Source organism: Thermobia domestica, chromosome 8 (genome assembly GCF_964235325.1).
Source record: "Thermobia domestica chromosome 8, izTheDome1.hap1.1, whole genome shotgun sequence".
Lineage (NCBI taxonomy): Eukaryota > Metazoa > Arthropoda > Insecta > Zygentoma > Lepismatidae > Thermobia > Thermobia domestica.
Window position 1 is genome coordinate 152,709,910 of NC_137461.1, and position 20,204 is coordinate 152,730,113.

Consider the following 20,204-nt stretch of genomic DNA (forward strand, 5'->3'; position numbering starts at 1 on the left):
TTGCTTGCACTTACTGAAAAGAAATTCAATGAATCATTGAATAAAACTCGTTTCTGTCCGTAGATATTTTAGAGCTCTTGGCAAATTCCATAGATTTCTTAGGGAGCATCTTACTAGCTTGCACTCTTTAAACAAAGAAAAGAATGAAACTAAAGATATTTATGAAGCTCTGGGAAGATTGTGTGACTTTCCTTTAATTTAGGCTCTTAAAAATATTTAAGAACAAATGAATGGAAAAGACTGTTTTAAAGCTATAACGTTGTAAACTTGATTCCTGTTTCTTTTTCAGCTGAATGGTAAGAGTGTACTACGTCACACACACTGTTTTAGACAAGGAGAGGTGGAGGACGGGGAGGAGTTGGAATAAAGACTAGAAGCAACTAATCGATTGATACATGTATTGCGGGAATGCATAAGAAAACTGGGCAAGAGTTTGTTATTCATTTGGACTTAGAATTTTTGTAACAAATTTTATGCCGCGGACTGTACCACTGCTGCGTGTAACACATGAAATTGTTCCATAATGATTGATTTGTAATATGATGTATATGGGTTTCTTAATGGTAGTATAACTAAATGCCTTCAAATTGACTACAAAATAAAAAGTGAAATTTATTTCTCAAATTTTGTAAAATCGAAGTCGGTGGGCATTATGGGAACAGTCTACTTTAACAATATATGCAAATAAATATTAATATACTTCGTTTTCCAGTGGGTGCAAAAAAGCTTCGAATAGTGTTTGATGTCATAATCATTAGCGTATGTAAATAATATATATATATATATATATATATATATATATATATATATATATATATATATATATATATAACGCACCTTTTGACAATTGTCCCGTCGGCAGCGTATATAGTAGGCAAACAATATATGCTATAAAAATAAACTTTCAAAGAAAGAAAAAGTGAGAAAAAATTGTTAGGAATCGAACCCAGGTCTTCTGCCCAGTAAGCTCACGTCAATCCCCTACACTACCTGCTTTGGGAAATGTAGTGTATACAACATTGATTAGTAAAAGTATTACAATAAAAATATATTATTAAAAATATTGATTAAGTAATTGGAGTTAAACATACTTTCCAGTAAGAATTATATAGAGAGAGGTTTTACTTTAAAGTGCGATGCAAACGAATATTCGAGTTTTAATCTGATTAGAAATCGATAACTTACACAAGAATATTTACTTCATTAGTTCTATAAATCTTGATGCTTATCGTATTATAATTCACTTTAAAATTATGATTTTTCCATTTCAAAACGTAGAACGAGAAATAAATGTAATATTCTATTTGTTAAGGAAACCTTTCAAACAGTGATGATTTCAGGGCAGACCTGTGGGAGAATTTGAGACTCTGTCGACATAAATTTTCTCCTTGGTGCCCATAAGTTATCTTCGATCATGCTCAAAGTGGACTAATAATGTTTTATCAGTTTTCTCTCATTCATATATTGACCATTACCGGGGGAGAATCTTCTGAAATCGTCAATGCTTATAATTAGTTTTTCATTACAAATCAAAGGATAATAATGAAATATTGAACATAATATTTTGTTCTCAGCTGTGGATTTTAGATTTGCAATTCATATAATGTTCCCTTCTAATGGAATTTGAGAGAAAAGTAGTTGCCAAAGATTTATTTAAAGAAATGTTCTCAGTCCTCGGATGAAAATAGGAACACACTTTAAAAAAACGAATACTCCATTCAGGGTTTGAACACATAAACATCTAAGTGATAGACTAGTGACCTAAACCGCTCGACCAGTTCGTATGTCTTCAGTGCGTCTCTTTTGACTTTTGGGTAAAGTAGTTTCCTGCTCCACACTTCTTTTTGTTTATGTCGATACGACTATAAGTTTGTAGTGAATATTTGGCAGTTACAGGTCTTGCAATGCATAAAAGTCTTTTTCGTATAAATTATATTCAATTTTACGTCCTAATAACTTATATACAACAGGTTGAATCTGTGAAATGATTTGGGTTGAAGTGATCGTAAATGTTTTCATAGTTAGGAGCCTGGATATGCAAACCCGCTCAACATGGGGATTTACGTTTGAGAAATTTGGTACATGATTGCCAGAGTAGAAGTAGTAATAGAGTTCTTTCTAATAAATTGTGTGTTTGCTGTTCGAAGTTAAATGGAAGAAATAATACCGGTTGACTTGAAGTATGCGTTGGTAACAGGTGTCTGCTGTAAAGGGAAGTGAATTCCTCAAGGAATAGTTTTCTAAAACTTGACACCTCATGGGAAAGCCATGACCGGGGGTCTGGGGGCGGAGCCTCCACCGAGCTTTAGCGAGTTACACATCTAAAATCGGAGTACTCATGGCATTATGTATGCGTTTTCTTACAGCATATTATTATGGAATTCTTTTTTTGTTAGCTGATTGTAATAAGAAATATGATTTTGAGTTATTGAGAAATGATTATATACTAAATTGTAATCCTCGATGAAAATATAAAAATAAATGTCAGAAGACTGCAAATATTTTCCCACTTTTATATAACAGATATGAAGTACCTTTGCTGCAGATATTATGTTTGTACAACTATCCCCAAGTACACCATTATAATACATTGTAATATATTACACGGCAAAACGTAGTGTTTACGAAAACGCTATATATAAACGTTTAAAAATCCTGCAACAAAATTTATATTTGTAAACCATGAGTATTTGTAAATTATATACTTGCTGTTCAAAGTGAAATTCTGGAAATAATACCCGTTGAATTGACGTATGTGTTGGTGATAAGTGTATTCTTGAAAGAGAAGTAATTTCTCCAGAATAGTTTTCCAGAAGTTGAGAAAGTTCATGGGAAAGTCGTGACTAGGAGTCTTGGGGAAAAGGCCCCCAGCGAACATTACCGAGTTACACCTCTAAAATCGGATTGCTGATGGCTTTATGTATGTGCTTTTTTAAAGGATATTATTGTGGAAATCATGTTTTTTTGGCTGATTGTAATAAAAAATATGATTTTTAGTTATTGAGTAGTGATTATCTACTAAATTGTAGTCTTTGTTGAAAATACAAAAATTAATATGGTGGTAGACTGCAAATATTTTGTCCTTTTATATAACAGATATGAAGTACTTTTGTTGCAGTTAATATGTATATACAATTATCCCCAAGTACACCATTATAATTCATTGTAACATATTACTGGAGAAACGTAGTGTTTACGAAAATGCTATGAATAAATGTTTAAAAATTCTACAACAAAATTTATATTTGTAAACGATGGGTATTTGTGGTAAATGTAAGGTTTGTCATGTAGGAGATTGCAAGACAATGTCCGCTATTATGTGGCTTAAAATCAGTGCAGATGCTGTCTCTAATATATATAGGTGTGCGCAAAGCGCGCATAAGAGGCCATTTACATGCTTGTCAGTGTACAGGTAGGAATATAGTTCTTTTTAATAAATTGTGTATTTGCTGTTCAAACCGAGATGCCGGAAATAGTACCCGTTGAATTGACGTATGCGTTGGTGATAGGTGTATTGTTTAAAGGAAAGTAAATTCTTCCAGAATAATTTTCTAGAAGTTGACAAAGTTAATGGCAAAGCCATGACCGGGGGTCTGGGGGCCGAGCTCCCAGCGAGCTTTAGTGAGTTATTTCTAAAGCCTCAAGTTTTGTCGTGCAGACACAGCACGTGGCTTAAATGTTCTATAATTGCCAATATACTATATTTTAAATATGCTTATGCAACCCTGTACAGATTATAAATTTTCAATAACACGAATTTCTTTAGTACCCATAAATTCCTTGTTTTCCAATCACATTCAGTATATTTCGTACCTGTATGCTGTTAATGATTGTAAAAATTAATTTTATACTTAGCTTAGGTAAAATTTCGAAGTTGTAGACTACTATAATAGTTTTGATACTGATTAAATTACTTTTCGCAGATTCCTTTACAGAAAACTCTCCAACTCTTAAAAGTTCTATCCTTTGGAGGAATTTGACGAACTCACATATAATTTCAAGTGACACTTGTCTGTTTCTGTTTGCTATTCTTTCTTTGCTCGATACTTCTGTATTAAAAACGTTTACTATTGTTCGGTATTGTGATGTATTTTCTACTGCAGCATGTCGATACTTTTAAATATGAAAACATACTGAGCGGCTGCTTTCCAGTTACAGTAAATAAAAGTACCGAACATCTGTATATAGCAAATCACTCATCTACAAGTACAGAGTAAGTTTTCCATAAAAGATTTAAGATCTACTGATACGAAAACCCTACCAAGTAAATATACGCTACGTTATCCCAGTATTTCTACCTATATCGTAATCATAACACACGGATAATCTGATATCTGGAAATTTAAGATGCATTACCACTAAGGTCTGCACTGAATAATCCATTATGAAAATAAATCAGATTAAAAGGTAATATATCTTCAGGAGCAATCAAACATTTTCGCTAATATTTTTCTTGTAGTTGTTGCAGGTATTGGTATTTTCTATAACTGGAAAATATAAACCTTGGAAAATATAATATTATTACAGCGGACGTTCTAGTTTTATAGGTAATATTTAATTGAATTTTTTGCATTCACTTTGACACTTACATTTCTTTCATGAACAACAAAGAACATTCATTTATGAAAATAATAATTATGTACAGTCTGTGAATAAGACAAGTTCATACGTTCTAATTGTTGTTTAAACCTTGACTTTTCCCTTGCTCTTTCTCGTAAAGGTATATATATATATATATATATATATATATATATATATATATATATATATATATATATATATATATATATATATATATATATATTATGTTTTAGTAATTTCTAGAACCACAAGCTTGATGGTTATGTAATATGTGAGTGAAGTAGATTGTGGAAGAACACTAAAAAATAGATCTTAACTCTCATCCTTTCTTGTACTGATTACACAAAAAAAGGCATTTCCGAAGGAAGCATATATAGTTATATTAAAATAGAAATAAAATACATACATATAGTCTTGAAAGTCACGTTTACGGAGGGACGTATCCGGTCCCTGCTAAAGGAAGAATATTTTCTACTACCATTTTAAAACTAATTTCAAAAGTGTAAAGTTGCTGAAACGTAAAGCATTCAGAAGTCGAGAGAAATTTAAAGATTATTACTTGCAGTTTTTATTGATATTTAATTACATTTCTACAGGTAAGTGAGTTTGAATGTAAATATCTTACTAGCAACAATTCAAGCAAAGCGTAACCGAAAAATGACGAAAAACTATAGAGAAATCGATTAAATATATATTGATTGATGTACTTCAATTGTGCCAAATTTCTGACTCCAACTACTCCACGGTTTGTACTCCGCGATCAAGGGAGACGGTATTGATCACAGAACATTAAATGATAGGATAATGGAAGGAACTTAGAGAACTCCGAGAAAGCCTACGCGAACGGTCTTCGACGGTATTTCCACGGTATGCCACAACGACAAAAGTATTTGACGAGAGCTGGTATCGAACCAAAAGTCTCACGCATTAGAATTGAGCTCTCTGCCACTGATCCACTCGGCACCTTATAATTATGTACTTATCTATAAATATTACACTTTCCTTTAAATATTAGCGATTTTTCTACTTTTTGCTTAAGCTAGAGAACATAGCTTTTTTAACCTGAAAATATATATCAAATTTAGATTCAATGTAATCCGATGAGTGAAAAGAAATATGTCTAAAGTTACTATATTATGTAAAGGTGGCATATGCTCCAAAGTCTTCAATTTGTTTCTATCAATATGGGCTACCAAAATCACTTTTTCGAAAATGAAGTGAAATAAATTAGATAATTTCCATGACATTCATAAGATAAATTATTTATAATTATAAAGTGATTACGATTAAAAGTAATTGTTTTGTCAGAAAAGTGTGATATTGGTTCATATATTTACAGTAAGTGTTCATTTTAACGACGCAAATGCTAATCGGTTTAAGTGAGATCCGTGTTCTTTCGTAAGAAATTGAAGTCGATGTTTTAATCGTAATATAATTCAAAGTAGGCCCTCCTCTCCACCTACAGTATCGTAACGGGAACAAATCGGATTTTGGTGTCCCCGTGATTTGCCACCAATTAGTCTTGGCCAGCAACATGATAACATTCAAACACATTTTTGTTATTTTAACTGAGGAACAAAATATACGTATTTTATGTTCCAAGAAGGTATATTACTCCTTGCTTTATGGTAATGCTATCTTGTGTGACGTTAACAGGTTTCATTTTCGACCATCTGCTACCACAATTACCGATAACTGTTGCGCTGCTTCCTCGTTTGAGAGAAAAATATATATCTGGAATTAATTAAAAAGCAATCGTTCAATATGTAGTATAGAGAACCAAAATCCTTTGCCATTTCAATAACTTATCTAAGGAGAAAGGAAGACTCCCTGCTCATATATTGTTTCTTGCCTCCGAGGGAGCCGAAAATTCTGGTTATTATATAGACAACTGTCATCTGTGGTCTCACAATTGTTACGCTCCATATATTGTAATAATTTTAGGAAACGCAAAATTTCAGATGTAATTTTTCTATTATAAAATGTATACTAGTTTACAATAATATTAACAATGCCTAGACCAGCCATTTGAAAAATGTATCCTGTAACGGATTTTCCACGTATTGGGATTCTATAACTAATTAATGATACATATGTATATAAGCAAACTGACAGTGTTGCATTTACTAGTACTTCTTCTTTCAGATCTTCATAGCTCAAAATCTGTAAAATATAGCAGTAAAATATATAAAAGAAGCGGTTTTTGCAGTTAATTCAGCGTCATAAGAAAATGATCTATTTCCTTCTTTAACCCTTTATTCTATCCAGAAGTAGTACAAAGAATTTTTTTTTTCGTTTCAAGCTGTATTATCATGGAATAAAAATAGTAAGGAATACAGAGTTGTGGCTTTTTTTTTTTTTTTAATATGAATTCAACTCAGAAAAGATTCTATCTTTGATTATCCACACTATTCCATGCAGTATAAACGTACTACTAAAAGTTCGAGTTTTGAATGTGAATAGTTTAAAGTGTTAATTCCAAACTATCAAACAATACTAATTTGTTAGGCGTCTAGCTACAGCATGCATAAGTGTCGTAATTCTTATTGAAAGCTTTTGTCCGTCCGAGGATCCGTCTATCGACAGGTATCAGAAGTAAATCTTTAAGGGATGTTGAAAAGAGGTTTCCGTTGTCGATTCTGCGTCATAAGAATAAGTTTCACCTCATCGGGAACGCCCTATTAAAACCAAAATGGGTCAAAATTACCCAATTTTAGTTTCAACGTGTATTGCTATAAAACGAAAATGCTAATAAATAGCAAGAAACTTCTTTTGCAAACGATTCAACTCCTCAAAACAACATAAAATGATTGTCAATTACATTCTACCAAAAGAGAAAATGGTTCAACTTAATATTACTTCTGATTTCAATACAGTAAGGGGTAAGAGATATTGAGGGGGGGATATAATACTCTGTTCAAACCGAAAGTAGTTCACATTAACCATTTGTGGTTTCACAATACTGCCATAACAGAATGGTAATAGATAGCGACAAACGCTGTTGACAATAGAAAGAACGCTTCGATTATATATAATCAAATCGTATATTTATAATCAAAAAGCTCATCTTGAAGTGGGTATCATCTAAGTTCCAAAGGTAATGGAAAAGATTTCCCGACCACGAAAACTATGAATTCGACAAATATTTCAGTATTTTTTGACATTTTACTTTTCAGCTCTCCCAGTCTATCATGCTCTGAAGATGGGGATGAGCTTAGACATAAACACCATCGAATCATTACTATTCACCTTAACGGCCCAGAAAGCTATGAATAACAAACTAATCTCAGTCGTTTTATGTTTTTACAGGTCAATCGTCCCAACTTCAATCCCTTGGGGTATTTTACTACCACGTTGTTTTTCTAGATTGAAAGTAATATGTCTAACATGGTTGGCAAAAATTATTCCAGACATTCCGCAGTTACGGTGTAATTTGGAAACTTACATTAAAATATTTAAGAGCTATCCGAGCAACGCCTTTGGTGCTGCTCGTGTAAATTAAAAATCCAGCTCTCAAGCACGCTCATGCCGAAGCGTTGCATCAAATGTCACTGCAATTAAAATCTAATAGTCTGACGAATCAGAATTATAAATTCGACATTAATCTCAGTTATTTGAGACATTTTATTTTCATCCCGTTTCACCTCATACTTAATATCGTCTTTTTTGATATCTTTTAAATGTCAACCCCTTCCCACCAACCCAGGATACTAATAAAAGCTAAACGTAGAGAATTAAACGATATAGGGAATGTCTACAGCCAACTTAGGGACTTCGAAAACTATGGATTCGATACTAATATCAGTCGTTTATAATTATTTTTTTCATGTCTTCCATCGAGCACATGGGGACTAATGGGTTTAACTAGAATATAAATGGCACCAGAAGTGTTGCTATTTATCTCAGTTGTCCCGAAACTATACACTAATATCAGATGTCTTGAATCATTGTGTGCTCTACTCCCTTCGACTCTTCTTAGTAGATATGCAAGGGGATTTTACCCCTACTGGAAGTTAAACTTGGTCATCAGAGTTGCTCCCAATGAACTTTGGAATACCGAAAGATACGATGGATTAGTCATTTTCAATTATGTTTACATGTCGCAATTTCGCACATCTCCTCAAGGTACTAATGGGGGTTTAACTTACATGGCATCCGGAGTGTCATTTTTTATCTAAGCGATCCCCGAAATTATGCATTCGACACAAATATCAGTCTTTTTTTTTTTTTTTTTTTTTATCAATTTGATGTCAGCCCTTCCTCCTAGTAGAGCTGGGAGGCATTCCCATCGCTGGGGCTGAATTTGTTCTTAAATGGCAATATAACTGATACCAATTAACTTAGCGACGCTGAAAACTTACGATTCGAGTCTATTATCGGTCGCTTTCGATATTTTTACGTCCCTTCGTAACCACCCTGACTGCTAATGGGAGCATAATTGGAGCTAAGCGGAATTGAAAGTGACACTATTTATCTTAGTGACCCCGATACTAAGGATTCGACACAAATATGGATCGTTTTCATGTATTTTTTATATGTATCCCACTTCTCATAGCTATCCCGACAGTAGTCTTTTTCAGACTGTAGGAAATATTGTTTAAATTGCTCTAGACGTAAAAATTATGTTGGAACCCCCCCCCCCACACACACACACATATACACGTACGTTTAAGAAGTTGGTAAGATATTAACTCACCTTCGTAGACTTGGTTTTCTCGGGATTCTCCCGTTTCCTCCCACTTTCTTCATTTCACTCATCTCTCATCATCACAGTCTCCTTTCGCCTAACTGGCAAACCGTGGGATGTAAAACTTAGATTTCATTTTTTTTATTTTTTATTTTATTTATTTATTTATTTATTTATTTATTTTTACTTTTTCCATGATCACTTCTCAAGTCCCATAGATAGCCCACAATAAACTTAAGAAAAAAGGCAAAAAGGAAAGAAAAATACTTATTTGTCATTTCGTTAAAGAACAATCTTTTGTTCCAAAAACGTTTCTTGATATTATTCACTTCGTTTTAGTTTATTTAAATATTTGCAAATAATTCAGATTTATGTCTTTTAAAGTGTTAAAATTAACAATTTCGTGCAGTTTTACTGCATAGATCCATAGTATAAGTAGTAGTTGAAGTAGGGGGAGCATGAGGAGTAGAAACGGATTAGAAGCCCCGCAGGAGTTCGTTGGGTTCTGTTCTCGACATAAAATGGGCAAATTAAAGACTCCTTAAATTTTTTTAGGCCTTGTGCTATCTGTGGATCCGTATAGTAAAACTGCACCAACAATTTTATAAAGACGGAAATTTTATTTCTTGTTATTGTCATAAATGTAAAGGGCATGACAAACTTTTAATGAAAAATAACCAAAATAAAACAAAAAAAATCTACTCGAATAGTGTTTGCAATTAATATGTAAAAAATGGATAGGAATAATAAACGAAAACTATTAGTTGTTCATTAAACGTATGGTAGTGATAGTTTTCAACCCAAGTAGAAATGTCACCCTTTATTTCATAAAAATTATCAACATTTTACAAAAATAATTGCAATAAAATAATTTAACATTTACCGAGCAATCGTAGATTAGTGATTAGCATTGGCGTTTCGTAATTGAAAGTTCCCAGGTTTGAATTTCCATACCAAACATCCTGAATGGTGATATTGCAGTTCCATCAGGTGAATGTTGGGAGTATACTTGCCGATCCCAAACGTTTGAGTATACGAGTTTGGCCTGCATAGGCGCCGACTTTGGGGGGACAGAACACTTTTGGCCCCCAATATTTAGAGGTGGGGTCCTCGCGCCTCCAATATAATCCGGCCGAGGAAGAATTAACAAAGAGGAGCAAGAATTTCTGTTGTAAACTTCGTCATTCCTTTAATTCAACGTTAGGAATAGCCTTCTAGGAATGGGTACGAGTCGAGCTAAAACTCGACTCGACTCGAATTCGAATCGAGTTCCGAGTCGAGTCAAACGTAATTTTTTCAAGTTTAGTTCCGAACCGAGTCGCTGTTTTTTAGGTCGAGTTTCAAGTTGAGTCGAGTTTGATAAATGGCTAGCTCGTTTTAACTCGTTTTAAAATCATGGCATGATTAGACTGGAAAGCGAAAGTCATGAGAAATGTAAGCGATAAAGTGGAATACTTTTAGTGTTGTTCACGAGAGGGGACACTGCTTGTATCTCGTTTCGATAATGAGACGACAAAGGATTTTATAACGAGGCCTCAAATGTCGTTAGCACCAATTTAAGTATATACTTTAGTTCTTACAATCAAGGCTGAGGCCTGCACGGTCGAATTTTTGAGCCCAAACAGAAGCTCAACCCGGGTAGTGATGTAAACTTGCTCGGCTCAGTTCAACGGAGCGAAATGCTTGAGCTGGCATGGTTGGGATGAGCCATCGATTCACCCCAACTGAGCTATCAGCTCTGTTCGTCTCGGTTTGGGTGAGCCATCGGCTTAGATTGGCTCACCCAGGCCGACAACCCTAAGCCCGAGCCGAGCAGTTTTGAACATGTTTGGCCAGCGCCCTATAACTTTTAACAATATTTGGCCTTAGCCAAATCCTTGCTTCTCCGGAACTCAAATCCAGAATCTCGTGACGATGGCCATGCCTCCTAGACTTCACAACTACCGAGGTCGGCAGTCATTCAGTTTTTAGTATTCAGATAGAAACCACCTATCTTTCATGTTTATACACGGTGTTGTTAATAATAATAATAATAATAATAAGAAGAAGAAGAAGAAGAAGAAGTAGTAGTAGTTGTAGTAACAGTAGTATCATTGATAATAATTACACTGTCTATGTAAGATAGTTAAAGAGAGTACTTGAAACTACATAAAATTTAGCTCCATTTGGCTCGTTCTGGTTCGACTCGACTCGAAACTCGACCTGAATTCGAGTCGAGTTGGAGGAAATTTTTCGAGCCGAGTTCTCGAGTCGAGCTTAAATATGTCTGTTTCGAGTCGAGTCGAGTTTCAAAGAAAACTCGCTCGAAGTCGCTCGTGTCCATCCCTACAGCCTTCTTATTCGATAGAAAAAGCGGTTTTCAGACTGGTGTTGAATAGAGCACTGAAGCTTCAACCAACAGTCTGGTAACACTGACCTGACAAGTGAAGATGAATGCAGTGCGAATTTTGCAGCGGAGTAACGGATCGAGATTTGGGGGGAAAGGCCTTCATCAAGCAGTTAATTGAAAACGGTTGAATACGATGATGATATATTTATTCATTGCTTGGACCCCCCAATATTTTCTTCAAGTCGGCGCCTATGTTGGCCTGTATATATATCCCTTGCTGAATCATAAATCACAAGTCAATCTGTGGGATCACGGTGGCCCAGTATTAGAGCGGTATGTGGGGTCCCTGTTTCGATCCCCGGCCATGAGAGTTTGGAATGGACAACATCGTGTCCGTGGATAGCCACGCCTAGCGTAGTCGCTAATGCTCTCGTCATCGGCACGAGCGGTCCCGGTTCGATTCCCGGTCGGGGCAGTCGGTCAAAAAAGTGTTAAAAGCTTTTCCAGGCTAGCCATCCTGCATGAGTTTTTCCTGAATTTTCCTCATTCACACCAAGCAAATGTGTAGGGGTGGTACCTAACAAAAAGGTCCCAGGCCACTTCCTTCCCCAATCTTTTTTTCTTTCCTTTTTCCCGGATAGTGCGCTCGACGAGTTACGTCTTCCCTCAAACGTGATGAGCTAACGTGGCAATTGATGCCAAAAGCCCAAAAATCTAAATCCTAAATCGTGTCAGTAATTTTTTGCGGGACACTCAAGTTTCCTCCCACATTTTCATTCCACCGATTCCTCCATATCATTATCATCACCATCTGTCTCCTTTAGCCTAATCGTGGGACGTTCAACTGAAATATTTCATTACAAGCCTCCCGGCAAGAGCTCGTGTGGTTCGGATTCCACGTTAATCCGTAGATACCGTCTCATATAGCCTCGCTGCTGAAAGGGACGTTAAACTCAAAATCAACTCAACTCATTACAAGCCAATATTTACATTTTTTAAAAAATTATCTTTTAATTGTTTGGAAGTGTTTTCATTTTAGTAGTTCAATGTTCGTTCTTAATATATATGAGAAGTTGGTTTCATGTTGGCCAAGTTTAGGCATACCATTCGAAATAATTGTTATATATGTATACAGGATGGACAATTTATCTGCAACATCTGTAATAACGGAGAAACCAGGAGAGAGAGAAAAGCGAAACTTTGCATGATGCAACTATAAGGAGGGGGACATCGGACCCAGTGAACAGTGTTGCCATCCCAGTATAAAGTTATATTTTTTCAAATGACTCGTCAGATTATGACATATTTCAAATAAAAATGTTAAGCATAAACTTAAAATACCAAATTTATTATTTAGTGTTGCAAACTAAGGATGTTATAATATCACAAACATTCAAAGTTTGGAAGCCTCTATCACACATACAGCACAACGGAGATGGACAAGACAATGTATAAAAAAAAAAAAAAAAAAAAATACAAGAACGCCTTCGACAAATCGAATACTATGTTGCATGTGCGTCCCATAACTTTCTAAATTTATAATTTTTTCGCCTGCTGTTAAGGTGTGGCAAGAGAGGAGGGATTGTGCAATTGAAAATATACAATTTCCACAATATTTTACTGAAATTCAATGAGCCCTATCTTCCTATAGGATCAATGACGACAAACTTCATTCCAAGTGAAAGCTTTTTCCTTCCACAATAATCTGATAACTAAATCATTCTTGTACATTAATGAAGAGCTAGGCTATATCTCTCCGAACCCATAAATATCCAAGAAAATACGGTCAATTTCGCGTATAAGGGTGAAAAAAGTTACTCATAACAAAGCCTTGCCTGAAGAAAAATACTGATTACATTTTTGAATTCAGGATTACGAACTGCATCAGGCTCAGTATTCACTTCTTTTGCGAAAAAGAAAATCATGTTGACCAGTGTTATTAGCACAGAAATGTGAGGCACTACTCTGTTCAGTTCTGAGCCATATTGGTATAGCTGGTGAAGAAGAGGCAGACCGTACAGGGAAATTTGCTCCGCTTGAAGAGAGAAAGCTCCATTTTCCCATACTCAGCACGGATCTGGGTTCGCTATTCCCTGCTCAGTTGCATCAGTGCTATCAGTTTGAATGGGACCAGGCTGTCAACAATAAATTACATGTACTCAAACCTGCTCTTGGTATTGGGACTACAACCTAAAGAAAATCTCGACAGGAGGAACAAATTCTAACTCGACTTTGCATCGGACTTTGTACACTTAACATATGGATTTCTACTTCATGAGAAAGACCCATCATTGTGTACGCCCTGTGGAGCTAGACAAAGAATTTAACATCTTCTTGTGAATTGTTCTTATCACAGCTTCGAGCTGACTTTGCCCTACCAACAGACTTACCAATACTGCTCGGAGATGACCACCGAAAAATCTCTCAAATTTTTGTTTCTTCGTCACCTCCACATTCTCCGCGAATTATGATTATTCTAGTGTTTATATACCTAATTCATGTCTTGTTTGCTGTGTGTTTGTACCCTGTCTGTTGTCACTAAACGCATTTTTCGTTTCCAGTTCAATTGACAATTTTAATATATTTGAGTTTTCTTTTACCTTACTGATTTGTCTTTCTTTAGCCTTACCGCAAAAGAGATTAATATCCCGCTGTGTTCCTAATTTTACCCTAGTTATTTTGAAACTGTGCTTGCACATTTCCCATCTTATATTGTCTTTCTTGGCAGATTTGTTACTGCATTCTAAACATTGACGAGTACAAAAAGATATTTGCAGCATAGCGCATCCAATTCGAATTTCTTACTCTTTGAAACTTGCACCAATACTTCCAAGAATATGGGATTAAAGATAAGATGAAGACCCATCAAGTTTATGGAATTGCGTTCAGATATGAGTGAGTTGACATTAGTATGTCTGCTGTAAGATCGCAGCTCCTTTTCATTATCAGTAGAAGAGTGATTCATGGAGTGGTGAACCGTTCACAAATGTTCATGAGGTGGAACGCCAACGTATTCAATTAGAAGTTTTATTTCTTATATAGTTCGAATTTAAATTTTGTTGTAGCTCAAATCAATCTTTTTAAATAGTAGGAATACACTAATCTTAATATTTATAGTTAAATGTATTAAATTAAGTAAAACGTTATAGTATTAGTTTCATAAGGTATTAAAATCCCAAAAGTTTTTTTTAAAAAAAGTTTTTATAAAAGACCATCCGTATATTAGTTTGAGTATTAAAATCAAAACGAAAGTCAGTATACTCCGTAATTGTTATAATGTTTTCTTTCTCTCAGATAAATAATGTTTACCACACCTACTGATTCTGAGAAGAATTCTCTGTTTAGCAGTGATAAGTTTAAATACAAGCCTTTGCCGCCAGAATGGGCCGAAAGAGCTAGAGAGGAGTTAGGTGAAAATCCTGCAACGATTTTACGAGAGATACAAGTTTTCAGAGAAAGGGTACAAGGTATGTTTCCATTGGCAAGTTAACTTTTCCTTTCTTTCTTGTATAGTATACGACATTTAACTCTATTTTCGCTTTGTTTCAAATAATTTCAGGTAAAACATTTCATCAATTATATGTAATTAGATATTTTCAAATATGAGATAGTAGGAGATTATCTATTAGATTTATTCTGTAATATTTAAATTGGACACACTTGTGATAGTCGATATTACAATTCTTTTTTGTAGGCTCTGCTTATTTAAATGAAAAGTTAAAAGTAAAACTTCATTGTTTATATTATTTCCTCAAGAATTATCTTATATCTTTTCTATTTCGGGTGTTTTTTTTTCTTCAAAAGTCAAATAAATTCACAGATCTACCCAATTGTAGACTGAAAATCCAGCTAAATGCCAAAAATGGAAAAGTTTGGTTCGGGTTAGTGTCAAAATATGGCTTGTGCCTATCACTGCTCAGTTAAAATCAGTCTATCTAGTATTCACTGTGGATCAATGTTGCCACACTTGGTACAATTGTACCAAATTCAGCCCTTTTTGTCATTCATCGGCCCGTTGGTACCACACTAGCATTTTCAGCCCCTTTTGTGAAAAAATTGGTACAATTCTACCCAATTCAGCACCATTTAAAGAAATACGTGTCACATTTTCAAAAGTGTCAGTAAGACATTTCCTACATCTCACGTTACTCACACTGTGTGTTGGACTCTTAAAAAATGCTGTTGAACATTCATTTCTGTGACGTTATACCGCATAACACTACGAACTTTGTGTAGAAAATTCGTAATTCGAACTATACCGGAAAACAAATGACGTTAGATGAGCGCATCCGCGCCGCGCATAAAGGAGACGAGAAAGAAGCAGTGTGGTAGAAATTTTAGTAGTCCTATTTGGATGTTTTTAAAAATTATTAAAAAAATAAATCTTGATTTAAACTCTTGGAAAGTGGGGAGTGTTATAGAACTTTACATCTGTTACTTTCATGTTATAGAGCCATGTATTACACTCAAGGGTAAAAGTGGATCTGAAAAAGTAAAGGATGCATGACGTCACGCCGTCCCCCGTGCCTATCTTTGCTCATTGTAATTTTTTAGAAGTGCGGGACGCCACAGATATTTTCTGAAAGTGGGGATACGGCATTCTCCCGCGTTCCCCGACACTTTTACCTCCGATGGTGTAAAATAAAGCTCCATTAACTTGGAACGCCACCATCCTAAAATTCATTGTTTTATATCTCATCGTTTTGCACCCATTTGCACCGTTTTGCTAAATTCAGCACTTTTCGTTTCAATTTGGTACTATTTTTCAGCCCACTCCAGAGTTAGGGCTGTGGCAATACTGCTGTGGATGTAGTTCAATTAATCGCCAGAAGAATGCGCATGGGCCTATGTGCCATCAGTTCTGAAGTAAAATCTGAGCGTTTTACTCAACATTTTCATTTTGGCAGTTAGCACGGATTTTGTAGTCAGTCTACAATTATTTCTTCACTATTTCAAACAATGTTACTACCAGAGGAAACATATATTGCAAGTGTTTTCTTTAATTTATGTAAAACTGTTGGAAACATATTACATGAAAATTAATCTGAAGAAAGAACATTATCATTTCGTTATTAAAACCCTGAGATATACAAAATAGAAGTCTAATGATACTATTATACGAAAAAAATGAAGAATGGAGATCCGGTAAGAATTCAAACCCCCAGTCTTCTTTACGGACGGTTGCAACTTATCTCCAGTATAGTCAAAATGAATAACCTTTAAAAATATTTTAATAAGGTGCGTTGCAAAATGATACGAACGATACCAGATATCGTCATATTATGTGATAGGAAAGGAAACGGGAAATTGAAGGTATGGTGAATGACACAGTGTTGTATTTATGTTACACGAAAAGAGGTACTGTAGAAATAGACACCTATAGAGGAGAAGGGGAAACAAAAATGAAAAATCAGCCCAAGAGAAGTGTTGCAAAATGATACGAACGATGGCATATTTAGTGTAATAACATGTAGCTAGGTCGCTGCTACGGAACATAGAGGGCGCTAGACGAGAAGGTGAAATATATAGCATACCAGAGATAGAAGTGTAAGCTAGTGTACTACGGCGCGGATGTCTGTATGAGGCGGCGAGTAAGAGAAGCATAATGGGCCGTGGCAAAGTATTGTCTGAGTGAGAAAAGGGGCAAATAATGGCATATAAAGAAGAAGGTATATCTGTTAATGAAATCGCACATCGAATTGGGCAGAATACTTGTGTCCTGAACAATTTTCTTAAGCTTGGAATGCGGTATGGAGTAAGGATATCATTAGGAAGGCAGTGTTAACTAACGCCACAATAACAAAGACATGTTGTTCGAAAGCTAAGTTGTGCTGGAATATCCCTTACAGAGTTGGTACGAGACACTAACATTCATGTACATAAATATACCCTATCAAGAGCTATGAAAGGCTGTAATCATCTCTGATATAAGAAGCGCAAGCGTCACCCACAACTCACCGCAAAGCGCAAAGAGCGACAGATGATCTGGACCAAAATACATGTGACCTGGAAGCAGAATTGGCGTTGTGTCATTTTCAATGACGAAAAGAAATTTTAATTTTAATGATCCCGATGGCTGATGATACTATTGACACGATCTGCGGAAATAGGATCAGATTCTCTAAGCCACAGCAAGGAGGATAGTCGGTAATGGTGTGGGGGGCTTTGGTTGTTATGGTACAACAAACCTCGAATTTCCTACATCTCGTATGACATCATCCACGTACCAAACAGTACTTCCAGACAATATGTTGCAATTTGCCGCGCGAATTGCTGGTCCCGAGTGGATCTTTCAACAGAATAATGCCCCTATCCACGTTGTTGGAACTACCAGGGATTGGTTTCAGGAGAAGGACGTAATTGTCCTTAATTGGCCTTTCAATTTCCCAGACAAAAACCCGATGGAAAATCTTTGGGAAAAATTGTGTCGTTCAGTGATCGCCATCGGTACCCAGTACAACAATGTTCGTGAGTTTCAGGATGCCATCATCGCTGCATGGAATCAAATTGATGTGACTCTGCTGCAAACGCTGGTAAACATTATGCTTAATTGAGTGTTCAAGCTGATATTATGCAGTGGCTCATTTATTGGCTATTAGAACTGACTTCTATATTGCGTTCTTATCATTTTGCAACAGCCATTATCGTGTTGTTTTGATTGTTTTTTGTTTTCAATTTGGCTAGCCGTGGAAATGAGTGAACTATCCATTGTATGTATACATATCCTCCTTATACATCTCTACATATCACGTATTCCATCCATGACGTGCACTTACTTAAGTTATGTCACATGTTTGAATAGTTCGTACCATTTTGCAACATACCTTATATAGAAAGCTTTAACTCAAAATTCACGTTCAGTACTCTAGTACACAACAAACATTATTAGCACCTACCCAAAATTATTTCTAATTGAGAAACGTCAAAACCTTACAATCTTTGTGGTGGATGAAACAGTGCAGTATTTTTGCTTCATTTTTGCCAGAACATAGTTTTACAACCACATAGTGAATATATTTCGTGCTATTTCTTAATTTATGTTAAAAACCGCGCTAAACGCAGAACTTGTATATTAATCGAGTTTCCATTATTTTGCTTCTTAAATTCCTTCAAAATTGGATTTCGAATGCCACATCATGAAAATACGAATTTGGAGGGTATAGCCTATTTATTCGGTGTTATCGCTAATTTTTCGAACTGTCACATCGAACTCTAGGTTCCTGAGGCTAAGCATTTACGCGCAGTTAATTTTTCTGACTCTTGACACTTTGTCCGGTAAAATTAAAAACAATCTCTTCAGTTCAGAACTCAACAATTTGCGAATTGCAGTTACTCAATTATTTCGAAAGCTTAGAGAAAATTTTCAATTTTTTAAAATAAAGATTTGTTCGATTACGACAATAGAGGCAAAATAGAAAAAAATAGAAGTGGCAAAATCTTACTCATAAACGAACTAATGTAATAAAACTATCCATATATATATTTTCCTATCAGTAGTACTCACTTTTGTTTTCATTGGATATACAGCATTAGCTCTGGTTTATGTTGTAAGGAGCAAGGAACGTGCTTTCCACAGTCTTCAAATTCTCATCGCGACTCAACGCTCTCTTATCTTATTCATTATTTTGAACTAAAACATTCAAACCATTTTCTCAATCGATCGTATGTTTGGTTCTGGCATGGTAGTTATGTTACGTACCACATTATATAAAATCGACTGCTTGTTCCAAAATAATACCTTTGTGGTTTGAAACCATATTTGAGAATTTTTATTCATTTGTTTGTTATCATTAATAGACTGAGAAATATAGAAGCTTTTTATGTTTCTTTTTATTTGCAGCTGAGAAGAATCTTCATTCAAGAACTGATGACTGTTTCCTTCTATCGTTTCTGCGAGCTAGAAAATTTGAGCAAGATAGAGCATTAAAATTGGTAATTAATTAATACTTTGTACATTTTTTAGTTTAATGTCCCACGATTATGCTCTGAGGCTACGGGAGACAACGATGATTAAATGGATTATAATGCTGGATAATGGATAAAAGTGGAAGGAAACTGGAAAAATCTTGATAAAACCCCTACACAGTGATTGTCCATCATATGGCCACTTGGCAGGAGCTCAGATCGAACCAGGGTCTTCAGATGAGTGACGAGAGGTGACCACTCTACCACCGCGCTACCATGGTAGATTTGTATTTCTATTTTTAGTACATAAACAAAATTCTATAGGGTAATGCGCACTTCTTCATACACAAGAAATAGTTTTCATTTTCACTATAAGTATTTAACTTGCTCGATATGAGCACTGTACATTTCAGTGTACTTTTCCCCCACATGCCTCAAATCACGAAGAACATTGAAGAATATGGTGAGTGGGACTTTAGTAAATGAATCCAAGTGTTACCAAACCTTAACCTGGTAGATAATTTCCTTCAAGTAGTTCTGCAAAAAGAAGCTGAATGGTGTTGAAATTGTGATCTTGCAGACTCACAAGAATGTGAAAAGTAGCAATCCAGTCATTCCTACTTACTTAATAAGACTCTTCATTCTTAAGCATAATCATCATTTCCAACATGCGGAGGTATACGTCTATTAAAGTTACTGTCA

General features: G+C 35.3%; 1 protein-coding gene across 2 annotated transcripts in view; it reads left to right on the forward strand.

Annotated features, from left to right (window-relative positions):
• Positions 1-20,204, forward strand: part of LOC145693296 (alpha-tocopherol transfer protein-like) — a 180,737-nt gene that overhangs the window by 41,606 nt on the left and 118,927 nt on the right. For both annotated transcript variants that reach the window (XM_081769152.1, XM_081769153.1), the window contains exons 2-3: positions 14,892-15,064; positions 19,438-19,529. In XM_081769152.1, the coding sequence (XP_081625278.1) occupies positions 14,899-15,064; positions 19,438-19,529 (258 nt within the window). In that variant the 5' untranslated portion in view covers positions 14,892-14,898. The remainder of the gene's footprint in view (positions 1-14,891; positions 15,065-19,437; positions 19,530-20,204) is intronic.